Raw genomic sequence first — 18998 nt, 5'->3', positions numbered from 1 at the left:
TGAATTTAGGCTCAAGAATCGCTTAAATTGGAGTTGTATACGTTGAGTTATGGCCTTCGTAATACTCTGGACAGAGCAATTCTATTTTTAGGACAAGTTATTATGTTTAGTGTTTTTCCCCAGTTATAGACTTAGAATCGTTAAATACTTCCTAAATAAAAGGTAAAGATTATAAAAAGTTAACCAATTTAGACTTGAAAATTTCTTAATTTGAAGCTCTAAATAGAAAGTTATGACCTTTGAAAGTTTGGTAAAAATCTGAAGGAATCCACTAAAGAAGGGATTAAACTAAGCTACCCTTTTAATGCAAAATGGTTGTTAACCTTTTTTTTGAGGATGTTTATCCTTCATGTTTATTTTGATATAATATGTTATGGATATCTTATGATGCATGAGAGTTATTTCACTTGGATGGCATGAAGCATGAATTGGTTGCCCAATACTTCATGATGTCATTATTATATGTGATACATGTATAGAGAGGAAAACCCTTAGACTGCGGTTGATGGGTGAGACAAATGCCACCACCATTCGGTAGGGAATGGTGATATTATAGGGCCACACACACTCGATATGGAGAACCATATCCTCAGGTGGTTGTCGTCGTTCGATTATTGCATTGGGTATGGAATGTTAATAGCGGGAGTTTAGCCATTCTTAGACACAGTTAGTGCGCAAACTGAGGAATTGTAATCCCGGAAAAGCTTGAGAAGTATTACTGCGGGTAGTACTGGCGTCTGTTCCTCTGCTATAATTAATGTGTGATTTTACAGCTTATACTGTTATGCTTGCATATGATTACATTGGATACTGTTATGCAGCGCATGTTTACAGTAGAATATTTTATTATAAGGATTAAAATGAATTTATGTGTTGAATTATTGATGTAGTATTCTATGAACACAGATGTACTTCTACGTTATATGTTAGATATTACCTTGGAAGGACTACTAGTTACTCCCCACTGACTGTGGACCGTTGTTAATATTTTTCAGGTGAAGATTATGAATGATATACTTATATATTTATCAATCGGGCGTTGGGGCAACATTTTGTGAGCTTAGAGCCTTGCCTCTGAAGTTTTAATTTAGTGTTGCATGTGTTTTGAACTAGTAGGAAAAGTTTTTGAATAGTCCTCATTTTGCTTACCTATCTGAGGTTGTTCTGCCTCACTTTTTTTTTTGGAGTTAAAACTTTTAGTACATAATTTCCTAGGTCCACTGTTTAGCCATATGTTTATAATGTTGATTAGTTTATTCCCTTTTTCCGCCTTTACTTTTGTGTCAACGTAATGCACTGTCCCGTAGTGTGCTTCCTCATCAGTAATTAAAGATAATTATGGGACGGGGTGTTACAGTAATACCTAGATTTAGCTTGAAAAAGTATTGATAGATTACTCATATCAACAAGGTGCATCTTCTTTTCTAGGGAGCCCATTTGCTAAGAACTTCACAGTTAAGCGTGCTAGGTGAGGAGCAATCTTAGGATGGGAGACTTCCTGAAAAGTTTTCCCAGGTGCGCACGAGTGAGACCAAAATGCGCTGAAAAGACATGTGTTGGTCTGTGGGGCCAGTCTACATTCTCCATGAGTAGTCACAAGCGGTCCGAGGGGCCGGGGTGTTACAATTTATCATCTCTAAAATTGGCAACAATAATAAACATGCCATGTTTGGGAACGATGATTTCATTTGGAAATTAAATTGAGAATTTGAGAATGACTACCCAAACCTTGTCATTCTTAAATTCTTCTTTTATGATTTCATAATTGAAATCCATAATTTGAAATGAAATACTTGTTTCTAAACACTACATTAGAGAATATATAAATCCGATTTCAACAAATTTACGTATCTAGTAATCTAAACATGTGCACTTGTTAGAAAAACCGATAGTATATAAATAATTTCTAACACATGATTGTATATCATCGTTATCAAATTATATCTTAAATAAATGTTATAATCGAGATAAAATAATTTGAAATGAAAGCTAAGATCGATAAGGTTTGAAGTATCTTGATGAACGATAACAAATTCAACGAACTTAACAACGTTTGAAAGAAAATTAAAATGCAAAAGTTGACACAATGATATAAGGAGGTTCACCCAATGATGGCTACGTCCTCCGTGGTGTGTAGTTTCTTGTTTATATTATTTCAATGGAGTAAAAACTTACATTGTTTATATTATTTCAATGGAGTTAAAACTTACTCTTACAAACAAAGTATTAAAATTGAGAAAGAGAACAACAAAGACTATGTGTTTAGGCTTAGGGGTTTGTGTTTGATGTGTTTGGATGAACAAATGAGCTCCCTATTTATAGGAGGGATCACACTAAGTAACATTTAATACATTAAAGCTATGAATAAATGACAATGAAACAGCCCCAAGCACTTGAAGAGTAAAAAACAGCATTCTAAAAACATAAGAGCAACTGCTCGACCAAAACAGAGAACTCGCTCGGTCGACCGACCTAATCAAGCGGGCTACAGGAAGCTACTAGATACATTCTGTTTGTTCACTCGGTCCACCCAGAAGCTCGCTCGGTCGAGCGACCTTCAGAATGCCTTCTGACAGGTTTGCTCGACTTGTCATAGTAAAGCATCTTTTCCATTTCTTTATTAAGTCCCATAACTCGCATAGGTAAGTTATACTTCATCACCTTCATAACTTCATGAATTAATCAAATTTTAATCACCATCATAATCACAAACATTAAGTTACCATAGGATTCCATCCCATCACTTATACATAAGAGTCTACACATCAATTATCCACTCAATCACATTATTCTCAACATATTTAGAACACATAATAGCTCAATGAGTGGATAATTATTATTGACTGTTCATATATATAAATTTCAAAGTAATATGTAGTTAGGCATTAACGTTACCAAATTTTATTTTTAACACAATATAATAGTTAACGTAAAATGTTGAAAACACATAACAGTGCATCAGTCGTATAAATAATTATTGAGTATATATAAATAATTATTTTATAACTCTTTTATTAAATAATATAATATGATATAATAATATATTTCTAATTCCATTAATTATAACAGATTCTAAATCAAGTAAATAGAATAACCATAACTAAAATCATATAAATACTCTATCTAATCTAACTACATTTTAAACTGTAAAATTATCAAATTTGAAGTTAAGTAATAGTGAATCTCTTATGCAATGGCCGCACCTGTGCAACCTTCACAAGCCAGTCCAGAAAATTTTTCAAAAATTAAAAAGCTCATTCTAAGATGTAGAATGTCCAATTTCAATACTTAAATTTTCAAATTCAAACATTAACCTCAATAAAGGCTCATCCAATAATTCTTTTATTTTTTTATGTAATTTTTTTCAATTTAAATTTGACACTTAAAGAGGCCAAATCCACGATAATTTAGAATTGGTCTTTTACGCCTTGGATTTTGTCTTTTAACTTTTAGAATTGGAAAAAATTTTAAAAATTTTATAACACCAATTTTAAGAATTCAAACAAAATCGACTTATGTTTTTGAATTGGTTTTTTAAATCTTAGATTTGTCCTTTTAGATTATAAATTTGATCTTTTAAGTCTTAAATTTGATATAAAAATATTTTAAATTTTTTTTAAAAAAACTGGACCGTACATTATTTTGCCCATTTATTGGTAGTTGCATCTTTACAACCATTGCATACTAAGATTTTATACTTAGGTAAATAAAATTGTCATTAAACCAATTATCATTTACTAACCAACTCTCATTTAATCTTAGTTCTAAGAATCGAGAGTTGGTGCATACGAAAACAATTATTTACTGAAAGAATTCCATGTGGGAGTGCTTTGAGAAAACTACATTTATCATTTTTCAATATTGTCCAATAATCATATTTTAAATTAAATCTTGAAATTAATGGCTAAGATTAAAATAAATAATGACGCTTTCTGGAAAATTGATTGAAGTTCTTAATTAATGGCTAAGATTAAAATAAAAAATAATTTAATATTTTAGAGTTATTTTTTCAAATTCTTTAGAAGTAAAAAAATTTAGAATAGAAAAAATAAAAAATTTAACAAAACTTAATTGGTTTTATGCTTAAAAAATAAAAAAGTTAACAAAAAATAAAAATCCAGTGAGATAAGACAAAAATGATTGAGTGAATACATCTTGTTTGAATCGTCTCGTTGAATATTTTTATAAATCACACTTATATATTTTTTAGTTTTGTATAACTCTAGTAATAAACGATCTGACAAATAGATTGGACCGGATAAAAAAGTGCTTGGGTGTAAGAAAAAAGTTAAGGAAATTTTTTTTTAACTTTACTATATTTATTCAGCATAATAATGTTTATGTAAAATCGTTCAAATATTTTTTAAGTTTTTATTCTTTATTTTATCTCTTAATTATATATTCTTAATTCTAATCTATTTTTTTTCAACATTATTTTCTTGTCTAATTTTCGCTTACTATACAAATTAAATTCGACTCGGATTCAATGAGTTTAAAAAAATAAGACCCAAACACATCAAAACAAATCTAAGTCCAGTGATTCGGGTCGGATCGAATATCCATTACCCTCCTTAATTACTATTGATATTTTTCACGATAATTGATTACAAAGAATTATATGTTGTTAAGGCGTTGGTTAGTTCAATTGAGTTTAAATAAGGTAAATTGAATAGTATCCAAACTATTCTTAGTAGAAAATACAATCTATTATACGGGGTTTTTCTGATAAGTTTAATAAAAGAATATTGAGTTCAAACATATTCTATGCAATATGAATATAAACAACTTTACAATTAGATAAATAATAGTCGCTCCTATTTATTCTACTCGTCTCATTTAGTTTTTGGTTATTATTTATTTATCATTTTTAATTTTGTATTTTATTCTTAATTTATAAGTTAAAATATATATAGTCAAGTGAGATCTTGTTTGATTCATCTCAATGTAAGAATTATTAATATTAACTTTTTATAATTTTTAGTTAAAAAAATTAGAAATATTAAAAATTAAAATATTATCCCTGAAAAAACTAAATGAGATTGCTTGAATAAGAGGGAGTAATAGTACTCAATCCTTAAACATCGCCACCCTTTTTAATTTATCGCCACCCCAAAATAAAATTACGAATTTACTCCTGGACTTTAAAAAATTACAACTTAGCCAACCCCTTTAAAATTTCTTATTTATACTACTACTACTACTACTACTACTACTACTACTAATAATAATAATAATAATAATAATAATAATAATAATAATAATATTTTAAAAAATAAATTAAATATAATAATTAAAACAAAAATGAAAATTTAATAATAATAATAATAACAATCACAATAATAATAATAATAATAATAATAATAATAATAATAATAATAATAATATAAATAAAATTAATAATAATTTTTAAAAAAAACAAAAAAAATACCCAGTCGCACAAAAAACTGCGAGCCAACCATGGTTCAGTTGCAGAAAAAACCGCGGTTGGACCATGGTTGGCTCGCGGTTTTTCAGCGACTGAATCATGGTTGGCTCGCGGTTTTTCTTGCGACTGGGTTTTTTTTTCTTTTTTTAAAATTATTATTATTATTATTATTATTATTATTATTATTATTATTATTATTATTATTATTTTGATTGTTATTATTATTATTATTAAATTTTTATTTTTGTTTTAATTATTATATTTAATTTATTTTTTAAAATTTTATTATTATTATTATTATTATTATTATTATTATTATTATAATTATTATTATTATTATTATTATTATTATTAGTATAAATAAGAGTTAGTACAAATAATAAATTTTAAAGGGGTGGAAAATTCGTAATTTTTTAAATTTTAGGGGCAAATTTATAATTTTATTGGAAGGAGGAGTGGCGATAAAATAAAAAGGAGTGGCGAAGTTTAATAACACCCTAATAGTATTATGGAAAATAGAAGTTGAGTTTAAGCCACGTCAAAAGTTGAAACCTAAACAAGGCAAAACAAATGCTAGAAGATATAGCCAATTATGCTACTCCCCACAATTTTTTTCCATCCTTGCTTTTTACATAATTTTTAATATAATTTTTAAGCTATAATATTTTTAAATATAAATCATAACAAAATTATTAAAAAATATATAATAAAAAAAGTAAGATGAATTTAATATTTTACATAGATATATTTTAACATCTATGACCTCTTAAAAACCTTAGTCAATTTTTTTGTCTCTTTCATGATGAAATATTTTAAATGGAAAAAACATAGAGAATGGGATGCCATATTATCCATTATTTGATTATCAGCTTGTCTTTTATGAGACCATTTACGATCCCAAAAACCCATTTCTAAATCTTTAATTGATTCACTTTAAAATTATTAATAATTATTTTAACACACTTAATATACATTGGTCTGTACAATAGAAAGAGTCTAATCTCATTTTTGTTAAATTATAGTTCAACATAATGATTGAGGATTTTTAAAATGAAAAAAATCGGCTCATGGTGACATAGAAATTATTGTTTTATATTTTTATAATTTGAAATTTTTATGGGTGGGTATTAGGCTAAATAATTCCTATAGGGAATGAGAAAATATATTTCTTCATGACCGGAGCTTAAATCTCACAACCTACAAAAAAATATTAATTATATTTTCTCATTACCTATAGAAATTATTTAGCCTAATACCCTTAAATAAAATATAAATTTTAAATTTTAAAAATTTGATAGTCCAATTTATTATCAAGAAAGTGCAATAGCCCAGCTCCCCTTTTGCCCCTACCATTATTTTTCAATGCAAGGCAAATGGCCGGCTAACACCTTTGTTATAATGCACTCACCATAACCCTCAAAACACCAAAACTCTCAACTTCATAAAATAATTATTATATTTGTTTGCCTTAAAAACTCAAGAGAAAAATGAGTCCAACTGAAAATCCTTTGATTAATTCAAACCCAAAAACAATAAAAATGGTAGAAAAAGAAATGAATTTCAATGAAACCTTTTTTATAACCCATGGAAACCCAATTTTAACAGTTGAAGATTCTCATCCTTTAAGACCTTTTTTTGAAACTTGGAAACAAAATATATTTTCTAAGAAACCAAAGGCTATTCTTGTGATTTCAGGTCATTGGGAAACTGATTTTCCTTCTGTTAATGCTGTTGATATCAATGATACTATCCATGATTTTGATGATTACCCTGATGCTATGTACCAGGTTTTTCTCTATCCTATCCTCCTTTACTTGTTTCTGTATAATTTTGAGGCCTTAACTATCAGTTTAAGTTAATGATTGAGTTGATTCTTTGAAATAATAACAGATTGATGGTTGAGGGCTCAGTGTTGTCACCCGTGTTTTCCATGAACTTTGGCAACGGCCACGCATCCATTTTTAGTTTTGCGTCCACCAAAATTGCGTTCCCTATTTTCTGCTCATTTAGTGATCAATTGGCAATGAAATGGGCTGTCACAATTTTGTCATTTATTTGTAGTGTATTATATATACTCTAACACTTTCTCTCTCTTCATTTTCCTTCACTTTGCTTGTTTTCGTAAGAGTATATAACATATTCTGGAGTTTTAACCATCGGCTTAAGTTGATGGTTGAGTAAGTTCCTTAATATGATATTAGAACAGATAATTAAAGACCCAAAATCTATTTAATTTTACGAGCGGAGAGTCTCACCAACTAAAACTTCCTAATATGGTTGATAAAGGTATAGTATGTTGTAAATTTGAGATAAAAATATGGGATAAATTAAAGTTTGAACATGTTACTTTTTTGTTATTATACCACTTTTGCTTGAACGTATATGGTGTTATTATGTATATACTTTCTTCATTTTTTTTACTTGCACCCAAGGTAAATATCTTTTTATGCGGTTAAATGTGTTTGTCAGATTGTTTATATCTATACAAATAAAAATTATAAAAATTGATATTATGAAAATATCTGATGAGACGGATGAATTTTTTCATCGTATAATAAACGCAATATGTAAAATATTATAGAATCGTGAACAATTAATAAAAAAAGTTGATTTTGGTGCAATTAAAAAAAATCGGAAGAAGTATATTTATATTGCGAAATAAAAATTGTTGGGGGTGACACTCTACTCAAGTTTGCTCCAACTGTTGTCTTTCATCCCTTCTTAAATTCTTAAATTCTGATTATAATTTTTATGAGCATAATATACTGAATGTAAAATTGATGGTAAATTTTTTTAGTTAATTGATAACTGATACTAATGCATAAATAGAAATTAGAGAAGTTTACAATTGATTATATAAAAAAATTATGCAAATTTAAATGAAAAAATTAATATTAATAATTCAATTTTTCACCCATTCGATATTTAGATTATCTTTTAATAATCTAACATTTGCCCTTAATTTGCTAGCAGCATAACATTTTATTTTATAATAATTCAACCTTAGCCCTTGGTTTAATTTGCTATTAGTGTACCCTATTTATATGTTGACAGCAAATTAAAGACAAAGTTTAGATTATTAAAATATAATCTAAAGATGAAATTATTCATAACAAATTGATAAAAAATTGGATTATTAATATCAATTTTTCTAATTTAAATTTCAGTTCTAAGAATGCTACTTTGGAGTATTTCCAAATGATCTTTTATAATATTGCTTGAATATGTTTACTCTAACAGAAAAGATATTCAATATTATTTCTCTTCAAATATTATCCAAAAAAAAGTGTAAATAAGGACATTTCTTTTATTTTTGATCATCAATAAATATCTAAACATAAAATATTAATTGAACTCATCAGTTATCTAAGTGTCTAATTTGACTTTTTTTTTTTGAAAAATTATATAATTCCAAACCAAAATAATAGCCTTAGTGGTATCCAAATATACATATACATTTAGTAAGTAGTTGAGGTAAAATAAAAAGTTCGAACTACCTATTAAGTACCTATATTGTCGTCGTTTTCCACCATCTCTAATATTGACTTACTTGAGCCTTCAATACTTTTTCATTTGAAAATAATTTTTTTATTAAGCGTGGGGTATACTTTCTCTATTGGATTATACTCCTTCCGTTTTTAAATGTTCTTTTCAAATAAAATTTACGAATTTTAGTGTTAAACTTTGACTATGATTTATTATCGATTTATATGAAAACCAATATTCATGTAGGATCTTGATAGATTCGTTTCAATATGTATTTTCTAAATATCAACATTTTAGAATTTTTAAAAACTCATAATTAAAGTTATTTGACTTTAAAGTTTGCATTATCATCTGAGCAAAAAATGAATGAAAAGAACTTAGTACTTGCTATAGTTTTTAGTTCGTCTTAAATTACTTGCTAAAAATAACTAAGCAAATGTCTATTTTACCCTTTTTAAATCCCACTTGTACTCAAATGAATTTATCATCACTATGCATCTTTTGGATTATAGTTTAAGTTGAGGAAATTAATGAGAGAGTTAGTTTTAATTCGATCTCAGAATTTTACCCGAGAAAAACACTACTTATTACTCCAACCAGGGGTGAATTTAGAAAAAAAAAGTGATGTCTCTTGTAGTTGTCGGGCTTTAAACCACAAATCTAATAATTTAAAAACAACAAGTCAACCAACTCAGCCCCATACGCTTTAATATTTCTACTATTTTTCAAATTTAAGTCATGTCTTACACATAATTACCGTTACACCCTCTTTCCTCCGCCACGGACTCCAATTGAGACAAAACCCCATTGATCTCATGATGGATTTGTTTTAAAACCATAATTTTTGAGTGCATATTATATCTAAACAAACTTTGCATATTCCAGTTGAAATATCCAGCTCCAGGGTCAATAGAAATGGCAAAAAAAGTGGAAGAAATACTGACAAAATCAGGTTACAAAACAATAAACATGGACAAAAAACGAGGACTAGATCATGGTGCATGGGTACCATTAATGTACATGTATCCCCAAGCAGACATCCCAGTTTGTCAACTATCAGTTCAACCCAAGTTAAGTGGAACATACCATTATAACTTGGGAAGAGCTTTGGCTCCTTTGAAACAAGAAGGTGTACTTATAATTGGTTCCGGAAGTGCTACTCATCCTTTGGATGAAACCCCACATTTTCATAATGGTGTTGCACCTTGGGCTCATGAATTTCATTCTTGGCTTCATTCTGCTCTTATAAATCGAAGGTAACACTTTTTTTTTACGCAGTTTAATGTGTTGTTCGGATTATTTATATTATGTCTAGAATTATACGTAACAAATGTTTCCTCCTATTCAGTCCAACGTCGTTTCTGAGAACTTTTGGGCCCTAGGCGAAAATAAAAATGGGCTCTTATATAAATGAAGTTTCAGTTATTCTTTCTCCAAGTATGTTGTTTAGTAGTCATACGCTTAACTGAAAAACTTAATGCTGCAAGGTCGATCGATGCTAGAAGCTACTTATGCAAATACTGATTTTTAATTATACGGATTAACTAAAAATTTGGGCCCCTTCATGAGCTGGGCCATAGGTGGTTGGACTTCAAAACAACTCTCAAACGGCCTTGCTATTCACTCTAAATGTCTCATTTTCTTATTGAGTCAAGTCACTCTAAATGTAACATTTTATTTTGGGTATATTAAATTTACCAATTTACCCCTATTAAACTCAATATTTTTACACCCTTACTAATCCCATTTTACCCGGCCATATCAAAATTTAAAAACACTACATTCTGTGTCTTTCACATGTGGTCCCAATTCATTTGACCACCTCAAGTGGGATGCTTAAAGTGAATAAGAGAGAGTATTAAAAAAATATGCAATGAGGCAAATAAAATAATATTCTACATGATTTTTTTTATAAATCCTATAGAATGAACAACAATGTAAAACTGATTTTAGTGCAAGTAAAAAAGAGGGGAGAAAACATAATACTCTTAATGTTTATAGTTGAATTTAGAAAATAAAAATTAAGACAATTAGAGATATATCAAGCAAAATTATTATTAAAAATGCTATTAAGAAGACTTGAATCTAACCCATACAATAATAATTTTTCTTTTACCAATGTACGGCCTTGTTTTTATTACTCCAATTGTTATACTACGGGAAAATATAATTAAAAAAATATGACAAGGCCAAACTCCAAAAGAAGACTGTGGAGTCCATGACCTTGCTAGCTCCCCTTTGTGGTTCGTATCTCTAAAAGACATGGAGAAATATTAATTAGGCCATTTATAAAATTTGTTGAGTACTTCTATTAAATACCATTTCCTTTATTTTCATATGTTTTTCATAAATAGAATTTACGAATTTTAATGTCAAACTTTAACTATGATTTCTCATCGATCTATATGAAAAAACATATTTATGTGGAATCTTGATAGATTTCTCTCATTATATATTTTCTAAATATCAATTTTTTTAGAATTTTAAAGACTCGCAATAAAAATTATTTGATTTTTAAATTTGTATTGGAATCTGCACAAAAAGTAAATGAAAAGAAGAAATGAAAATTAAGAGAGTATTATGTTAAAATGAGAAGTACTTGTATGAAATGTTTAATAATAAAATTGATAGCAATCTCAATTAGATTTAATCAATTGTGGAAGCAATATCTTAAAATATTAATATAATCAGCGTTAATCAATTATGGAGTAATGGCCAAAGAGTTTGGTGGCTTTCTAGTTTCTAGCCCCTCCCGCTATTGTCCAACAATGATGGGTTTATGATGAAATTCAATATGGGCTTTATTGATGGTAATACTTTCTTGGAAACTTATGCTTGTGTCATATATGCGCACTTGAAGAAAGATTTATCACTTTTCTCATATTCGGTTTCATGAATATATCATTACTATTACTATTATTAGATCAGTTAATGTACATGTAGCCTGTTAAGATAGATCATATATCATTTTAAAGTAATTAATTATAAAATAAGCTAATTATATATATCCGTCTTAAAGTAAAACCTTATCAATTAGAAAATAAACTAATAATATAGGCTCATCTTAAAGTGAAATAATCTCATACAAGACGAGCTAATCACTTTTTGCTACCCTTAGTGGCCATAGTTTCCCTCAAGATTTAACCATAACTCCCCGTTAAAAAAGTTAATAGTTTGGAAACAGATGTTTTACGCTAAAAAAACATACAACTAACTATTTATAAAAAATACGAAAAGATAAATTGGATTAAACCTAATTAGATACTCATTTAGTCTTCATGAGAATGCTGTTAATATTAATATGTTGTGAGAATGGATAGGCACTCGGGTGCGGTATGTCCTTTTTTTATCCATACTCTTCTAAAATTTACATACTTACTGCCTACCCATCACTCATAGCGGATGTATTATATATTTTTAATTTTTTGTTAATAGTTTTCAATAAAAGTATACAAAATTGATGTAAAATAGAACATCATCGATATGAGGCGGGCGGGTATGGCCATATGCCCGTATGGGCGGGTTGAGTGAGTATGAGGCGGGGTGTATAGATATAAAGCATGGCAGATGGATATGGAGTAGAACGGGTGGATATGAGGCAGATAAGACCTCATACTTGCCATTTACAAATACCCATGGCACGTAAAATTTTCATACTCAATCATATCCACTCATAACCCACCAAATCCATGCTCATACCCGTCCTAACTTCGGCGGATGTTGTTCAAAACTCGTATAATCTTAGGTGCTTTTTTCATCCCTAGTTTGAGGGTAAATATCACTATTAATAGCAATCTTAAAAAGACAGAGAAATAATATAAAAGTATATAGTATATAATGTTATTAGAGTATATTACATATCTTCGGGCCTCGAGTTAACCATCAGCTTAAGCTTTTGGTTGAGTTGGTTCCTTGACATGGCGTTAGAAGCCAGCGTGACAAGAGGTCATAGATTCAAATCTCAACCACGTCAAGTGGAAAATTCAGCGCATGTGCACATCCACACTTCTAGCACAATGAGCTCTCGTGTGAGGGAACGTGTTAGAGTATATAACATATTTTAGGGCCTCAACTATCAACTTAAGCTTTTAACTGAGTTGGTTCCTTAGCATATACATCCTCTCTGCTTTTTCTTGATCTTGGTAAGGCTTGAAAATCCACTATAATAAGAAGAAACATAAATTAATCCTTTCTGTTGGTGATGACAAATAAACTCTTATTACAAAAGTGAAAAGGAAAATCTCTAACCACTCTTTCAAACATACTTAAGAAAGACAAATTATTAGTAAAGTTATACCATGTTATATAACATCAATAAAAGATATTGCACACTTAAGAAAGACAATTCTCATGTCCAATTTCAGGATTGAAGAAGTGAACACATATGAAAGCAAAGCACCAAATTGGGAATTAGCACATCCATTCCCAGAACATTTTTATCCCTTGCACATTGTCATGGGTGCAGCAGGAGATAATTGGAAGGCAGAGCTTATTCATAGCAGTTGGGACCATGGCACCTTATATCATGGTGCCTACAAGTTCACTTCCAACTAAATATTAATTCATGTTTATTATTGTTCTTGCATTTATCATATTTGTTTCTCCATTAAAATCGTTGTAAATTAAATGATGAATAATTAGATCACAAGAATGCATTACATTATCATTGTGCCATTTCATGTCTTTTTAATTCACAAGTTTGGGATTTGTCACTTGTAATATTTTGTTCAATAATTTTATTATTGAATTTGTTTTATTATATTTAATTCATCATTACAAGGATGACATGTGTTGCACCGCACTTCTAGTTTAAAGGACTTTATTGTAAGGGCGTAATAGATTATGTTGAAAGATAACTTATATCTGATTTTACATCAAAAAATTAGAGATGTTTACTACCATAAAAGATAGATAGACTAGTACTGCTAATTTATAACAATTGGTTTTAAGATTATATTTCATCAGATTTGTGTGTAATAAATTTTTCTCTTGTATAAGTGTACATGCTCAATAACAAATTTCAAGAATATATAACATATCTAAGGGTTTCAACTATTAGCTTAAGATTTTGGTTGAGTTAGCCCCTTAAAAGCCTCAACAATGTCTGATTATGAAATGAGAAAGATTTATACATGCTCCAATAAACATTTGTATAAATCATATACTACATTTTCTTAAGTCGACTACAATTCTTCTTTTAATCAATCGTGATATTTTTCAACATTTTTCGTTACTAAGCTAGACTTTTGTATTCATTTTTATATTGAATGCAATGCAAAACCAATCATTCAAGAAAATTCTTTATCTCTAATCTTAATCATCTCAATGGCCCACATATCTACCTTTATATTCGCTTCTCTGCTACTTCCATCTTATGTTTATACATATATATATATATTAATTGACCAAAACTCTGATCTCTAAGGACTTAATAGATATATAACTAGTTCGGGACACCAAATTTATCCTAGACTATATTGGTAGTTATCTTTTCCAAGATGTTTTAGCTTTTATTTGCCTTTATTCTTGTCTTCCCTTATGCTGTTCGTCTTGCCTTTGGTGTGTCCTACGTCCTCTGTTTAGGTATTTTTAAAGCAGTTGGTTTCGCTGCTCGCAATCTTCACATTTATTTATAATAAATGTATATTTCTATTTCTATTTTGTCATTGATAGCTTGCTAGGAGCTTGAAGTCTTCTTACACATCGGGATGTTGGGCCCTTTCCAGAAAGGGCCGGGCCTTGGGCATCTGCACCAATGACTAAGATATAGTTTACACTCTTCTTCATCATAAAAGCATGGGTTCTTCCCATGATCACTAGTCCAAAACAAAAATGTTTAAATTGTTAATTAAAATATAATCAAGTAAAATCTGTTTTGATTTAACTCAATATAAATTTTAGTAATATAAAATTTTAATAATTTTTAATTATACACAATTAGCTTATATTAGTGATTGAATTACTATACCGACAAGTGTGCATAACTGAATTTGAATCACTTCTCAACAATTACGCCATACAAACATGACAATCTTTAAATTTTTACTTTTATTTTGTTTGTATCTTGGAGCAAATTAGTTCCTTTTTGGCTACACATAAATACAATATATAACAAGGTACTTAACACAAATAACATAAGAACACAAATAAAATCTTGTTCAAGGGCCAAATTCATCTAAGGCCTCATTAGAAACAAGATCTCTCTTGTTTGAACTACATCCTACCTACATTCAAACCAAAGTACATTTACCACAAGAAATAAGTGATACTCTCTTATCCCATTTAGACTATTAATATTGACTTTTAAACATGAGTGGTTTTTTAATCAAATGTAACAATCTCAATGGAACAGAAGGATCGAGTAGAACTGTCTGAATCATCTGAAGTTGACTTTGGCTTGATAAGTCTTGCCTACACTCCAATAAGGAGGGACAACATTATAGGCAATTATAGTTTCACGAGTGGAGTAAGATTGAATTTTGAATGATAGAGATTGGCCTCCTAATTGAGCAAAGGCTTGATAGGAAGCTCCCCAATTGTGGCTCATGCCTATCCACCCAGTTTTGCTTCCTTTTACCCACATTTTTGCTATGTCACCTGCACCACCTACATTCATAACAAAGGCTAATAGCCAATAGTTGTTGCCTTGGAAGCTAAATCTTATGCCTCCCCTTCTTGCACATGGAACCCTATAAACCATTACATACATATATACAACAAAAATCAGCATGTCAAATGATATTATATAATCTCTTAATAAGAACGAGTCATATATTTATAGGAAGAGTCTTTAACTCAGTATTCCGTACAAGTCAGGGTCTGAGAGGAGAGGAGGGTAGCGGACATATGATACCTATGCCCCTCAAGGAGAAGACAAGGAGGAATGTTATATATATTACAAAGAATGTTATTTTATATTATTATATATATTTGTGACGATTAAATTCCAATTCTTTAAATGAGTTTGTTTGGCAAATGAGTGTTGGTTGAACTTGTAGGTTAGAGTTGTTTGACTTATTTGACTACTGACCAACTAAATGTATATGAGAAATATGTAGTAAAAATTATTTGTTTGATGTTGGTTATTCATCCAAAAAACCAAGTCAAAAACCAAAATTCAATTAATTATAATTTTTACCACTTTAATTGACTTTTACGTTTTCGTTTCGTTAAAGAATATATACAAAAAATGAAAAGTGTGCATTTATAAATAGTTAATTACCGGCGGTACTTGACTGGAACGATACCAGCCCTCCAAAATGCAATTTTCTTAAAGGCAGGCATAGATAAGTCAAAGTGGACTCTAGGTGGATTACACCATCCACCGGCATTGCTTGGCTGAGCCCAGTTTGGTGGGCATAGATTGGTGGCGGTGACGGTAATCGATGTCGATCCGCCACTGTAACCATAACCACCACCACCATTTCCATTGCACCATTTTGAATCATAACACATTATTTGATAGCAACTCCCACAACCATATCCGTTGTTGAACAATACTGTGCTTAATGCTGCTGTACTTGTACCATATCCATTGTTGAACAAATTTCCATATCCACATGCTCCTCCTATTTATATAAACATGCAAATTTACAAAATGCATAAATTTACTCATATGAAAAGCTATGATAAAATTTGTCAAAAATTAATTCAACTAAAAATTTAAGCTGATGCATGATTGAGGTTACAGGATATGTATATACTCTAACACGTCATTTATATTAGAGCCTTCGGGCTAGAAGTGTGGATGTCCTCAATATGCCTAGCGCTGAATACTCCACTTTAAATGAGGGGTTGTTAAAATTCAAACCCTTAACCTTTATCACGCTGGCTTTGATATTATGTAAAGGATCAAACTCAATAAAAAGGTTAACGCGATAGTTTACGGCCCAAATAATGTTATATTTTGCAACAAAATTGTAAAAGTTATAAAGTACTTAAGTTGTACACGTTGCGTATCATCAAGTTACTTATGTTTGCTTTTTTTTCTTTTTTTTTTAATTTATAGTATAGGCCTAGGTATTAATTAACTGATCGTGTATAATGTACTCCGAGATTTCGACTATTAGTTTAAATTTTTGGTTGAATTGGTTTAGCATGTTATCATAAGTCAACGTGATAAAAAATCAAACTTTTGAATTTCATTCACTAATTCTTAATTCAAAATGGAATATCTAGCGGTATGCACAAAGAAAGCATATGTCACATCTACACTTGTATTTCAAATAGCTAGCCCTCGTGTGAAGGGTGATAGAGTAAATAACATAATATCTTCCAAAACTTCAACCATCAACTTGAAATTTTGATTGAAATTCTAGAATATATAATATACTCCCTCATCAACAAATCATAATTTATCCAACAAAATATTATAGTGTCAATTAAAAGTAAAATATTAACGATTTAGTAAATTACCCATAGTAGCGGAGGCACTATCATCACCATAAAAAGTGGCATGAGCGTAGTTCCATTTTGTTGGCTTGAAGTTAGGAGGATATGCATTTGATAACCTCACCATTCCTATTAAAATCACCAATCCTACACAAAAATGGATGCTACCTTGTGTTGCTAACCTTCCCAAAAGGAAACCCATAGACACTTTTTTATTTAGGCGCTTTACTTTTCTTCTAAAGGAAGATGTACACAAATGAGAAAACAAAAGTTTTGGATATCTATAAGTTACATTGAAAATACAAGATTTATATACCAAGTTGAGAATCAAGTATGTAGCAAAAGTATGGAACTTGAATGTTAGTGACTCCCACGATTAACTAGGTTGACATTACAAATGAAAGTCTACATTCAAATATTTACATAACGTGTTGGCAAGTCTATGTTATGTATGGTGTTGGTACGAAGAATATAGTAATATAAATTATTATTTAATAATATGCATGGGTATATAATTTGAGTGAAGATATGTTATAACTAAATAATGGGCGGTTTAACTACCACATCTTTTCTTTATTCAATTTAAATACTGAAATATTGTTGATGAAGTTTGACATACGGCAAAGTACTAATCGACCCCCTTAGTAGTCTTATTAATAAAAGTTAGACATAAATTTCGATCACTTAACTGACAATTTTAATTTTAAGGTTGGATTAAAATTTGGATATAAATTTAATGGGTCAAGAAAATTAGACCTAGACTAAAATATAAAGGGTATTGGTTGCAGTTCACTCTTAGATCTATACTTATTAAAAAATATTCTTTTATGATAAATATTACGTGCTTAAAATTAAGACCCTAAATAAACACTTAAGGCCCTCAAAATTCTTGTTCTACTCTCAAATCCTGTCCTAGATACTTAAGTTTTCTAATTGAATTTGAACCGTAACTTGTACCCTTAAGGTCTATAAAATTACACCCTTACTCTTAAAATAAGGTAGAGTCTAATAGGGTCTGGATAGGGTGTTGGTCCCTTGTATATCGCTCCTTTTAAGAGAATATTTTAAAATATATGTAGTTTATTAAACATGAATATATGTTTTTTGGATTTGAATTATGGGTAGAGAATCCAAATAGATAAGAGGTAATGCGAGAATCCATCCCTACCATAAATGGTGAGATTCAAATCTCTAGGCATATGTGTGACTCTCAAACATAAATATAAGTTTATTAGTCTATTCATATTGAAAGGCACAAAGTCTATTATATACAATTTACTTGTTTTTTTGAAACCAACTACATTTTTCAGCCGCATAGCTGATTGTAATAAGGTTAATTATTTCCAACATTTCAAGCGGAAGAGGCTTAGTTAGGTATGGTGATGATCGAACATAAGATCTTTGGACTTGCTTTACGCCTGATCCTAATTTTAAGTTCTGTGTGTTGACTCATATAAATGAACTAACATGTGTTAATTTTTCTGCCATATAAATGAACTAACATGTGTTAATTTTTCTCCTATTTCAAATATTATGACATTATTTTCCGATTGTTAGCTGTTGATAACAGTGGACAAAGAGTTTTGACTATTTTTACTAGTTTCTTTGCTCGTTGTTAGTAACAGCGAACAAATATATGACCTCAACTTTGACATAGAAACACTTATTTTGAAAATTATAATTTGTCGATACTTAT

At 29.6% G+C, this 18998-nt stretch overlaps 2 protein-coding genes across 2 annotated transcripts; one reads left to right on the top strand and one right to left on the bottom strand.

The window, feature by feature from the left end:
- The first annotated feature begins 6494 nt into the window (after positions 1-6494).
- On the top strand, positions 6495-13630 carry LOC130803136 (4,5-DOPA dioxygenase extradiol 1-like). The gene is made up of 3 exons (XM_057667322.1): positions 6495-7212; positions 9797-10167; positions 13276-13630. The coding sequence occupies exons 1-3, from the start codon at positions 6913-6915 to the stop codon at positions 13463-13465; spliced, it is 861 nt and encodes a 286-aa protein (XP_057523305.1). The 5' UTR covers positions 6495-6912; the 3' UTR covers positions 13466-13630.
- A 1255-nt stretch (positions 13631-14885) lies between these two features.
- On the bottom strand, positions 14886-17569 carry LOC130803135 (expansin-A7-like). Its single transcript, XM_057667321.1, has 3 exons — positions 17327-17569; positions 16134-16479; positions 14886-15600 (listed from the first exon to the last, which is right to left on the bottom strand). The coding sequence occupies exons 1-3, from the start codon at positions 17502-17504 to the stop codon at positions 15288-15290; spliced, it is 837 nt and encodes a 278-aa protein (XP_057523304.1). The 5' UTR covers positions 17505-17569; the 3' UTR covers positions 14886-15287.
- Positions 17570-18998: the final 1429 nt, after the last annotated feature.

This window comes from Amaranthus tricolor, chromosome 16 (assembly GCF_026212465.1).
Source record: "Amaranthus tricolor cultivar Red isolate AtriRed21 chromosome 16, ASM2621246v1, whole genome shotgun sequence".
Lineage (NCBI taxonomy): Eukaryota > Viridiplantae > Streptophyta > Magnoliopsida > Caryophyllales > Amaranthaceae > Amaranthus > Amaranthus tricolor.
This window is presented reverse-complemented; position numbering and strand designations above follow the sequence as displayed.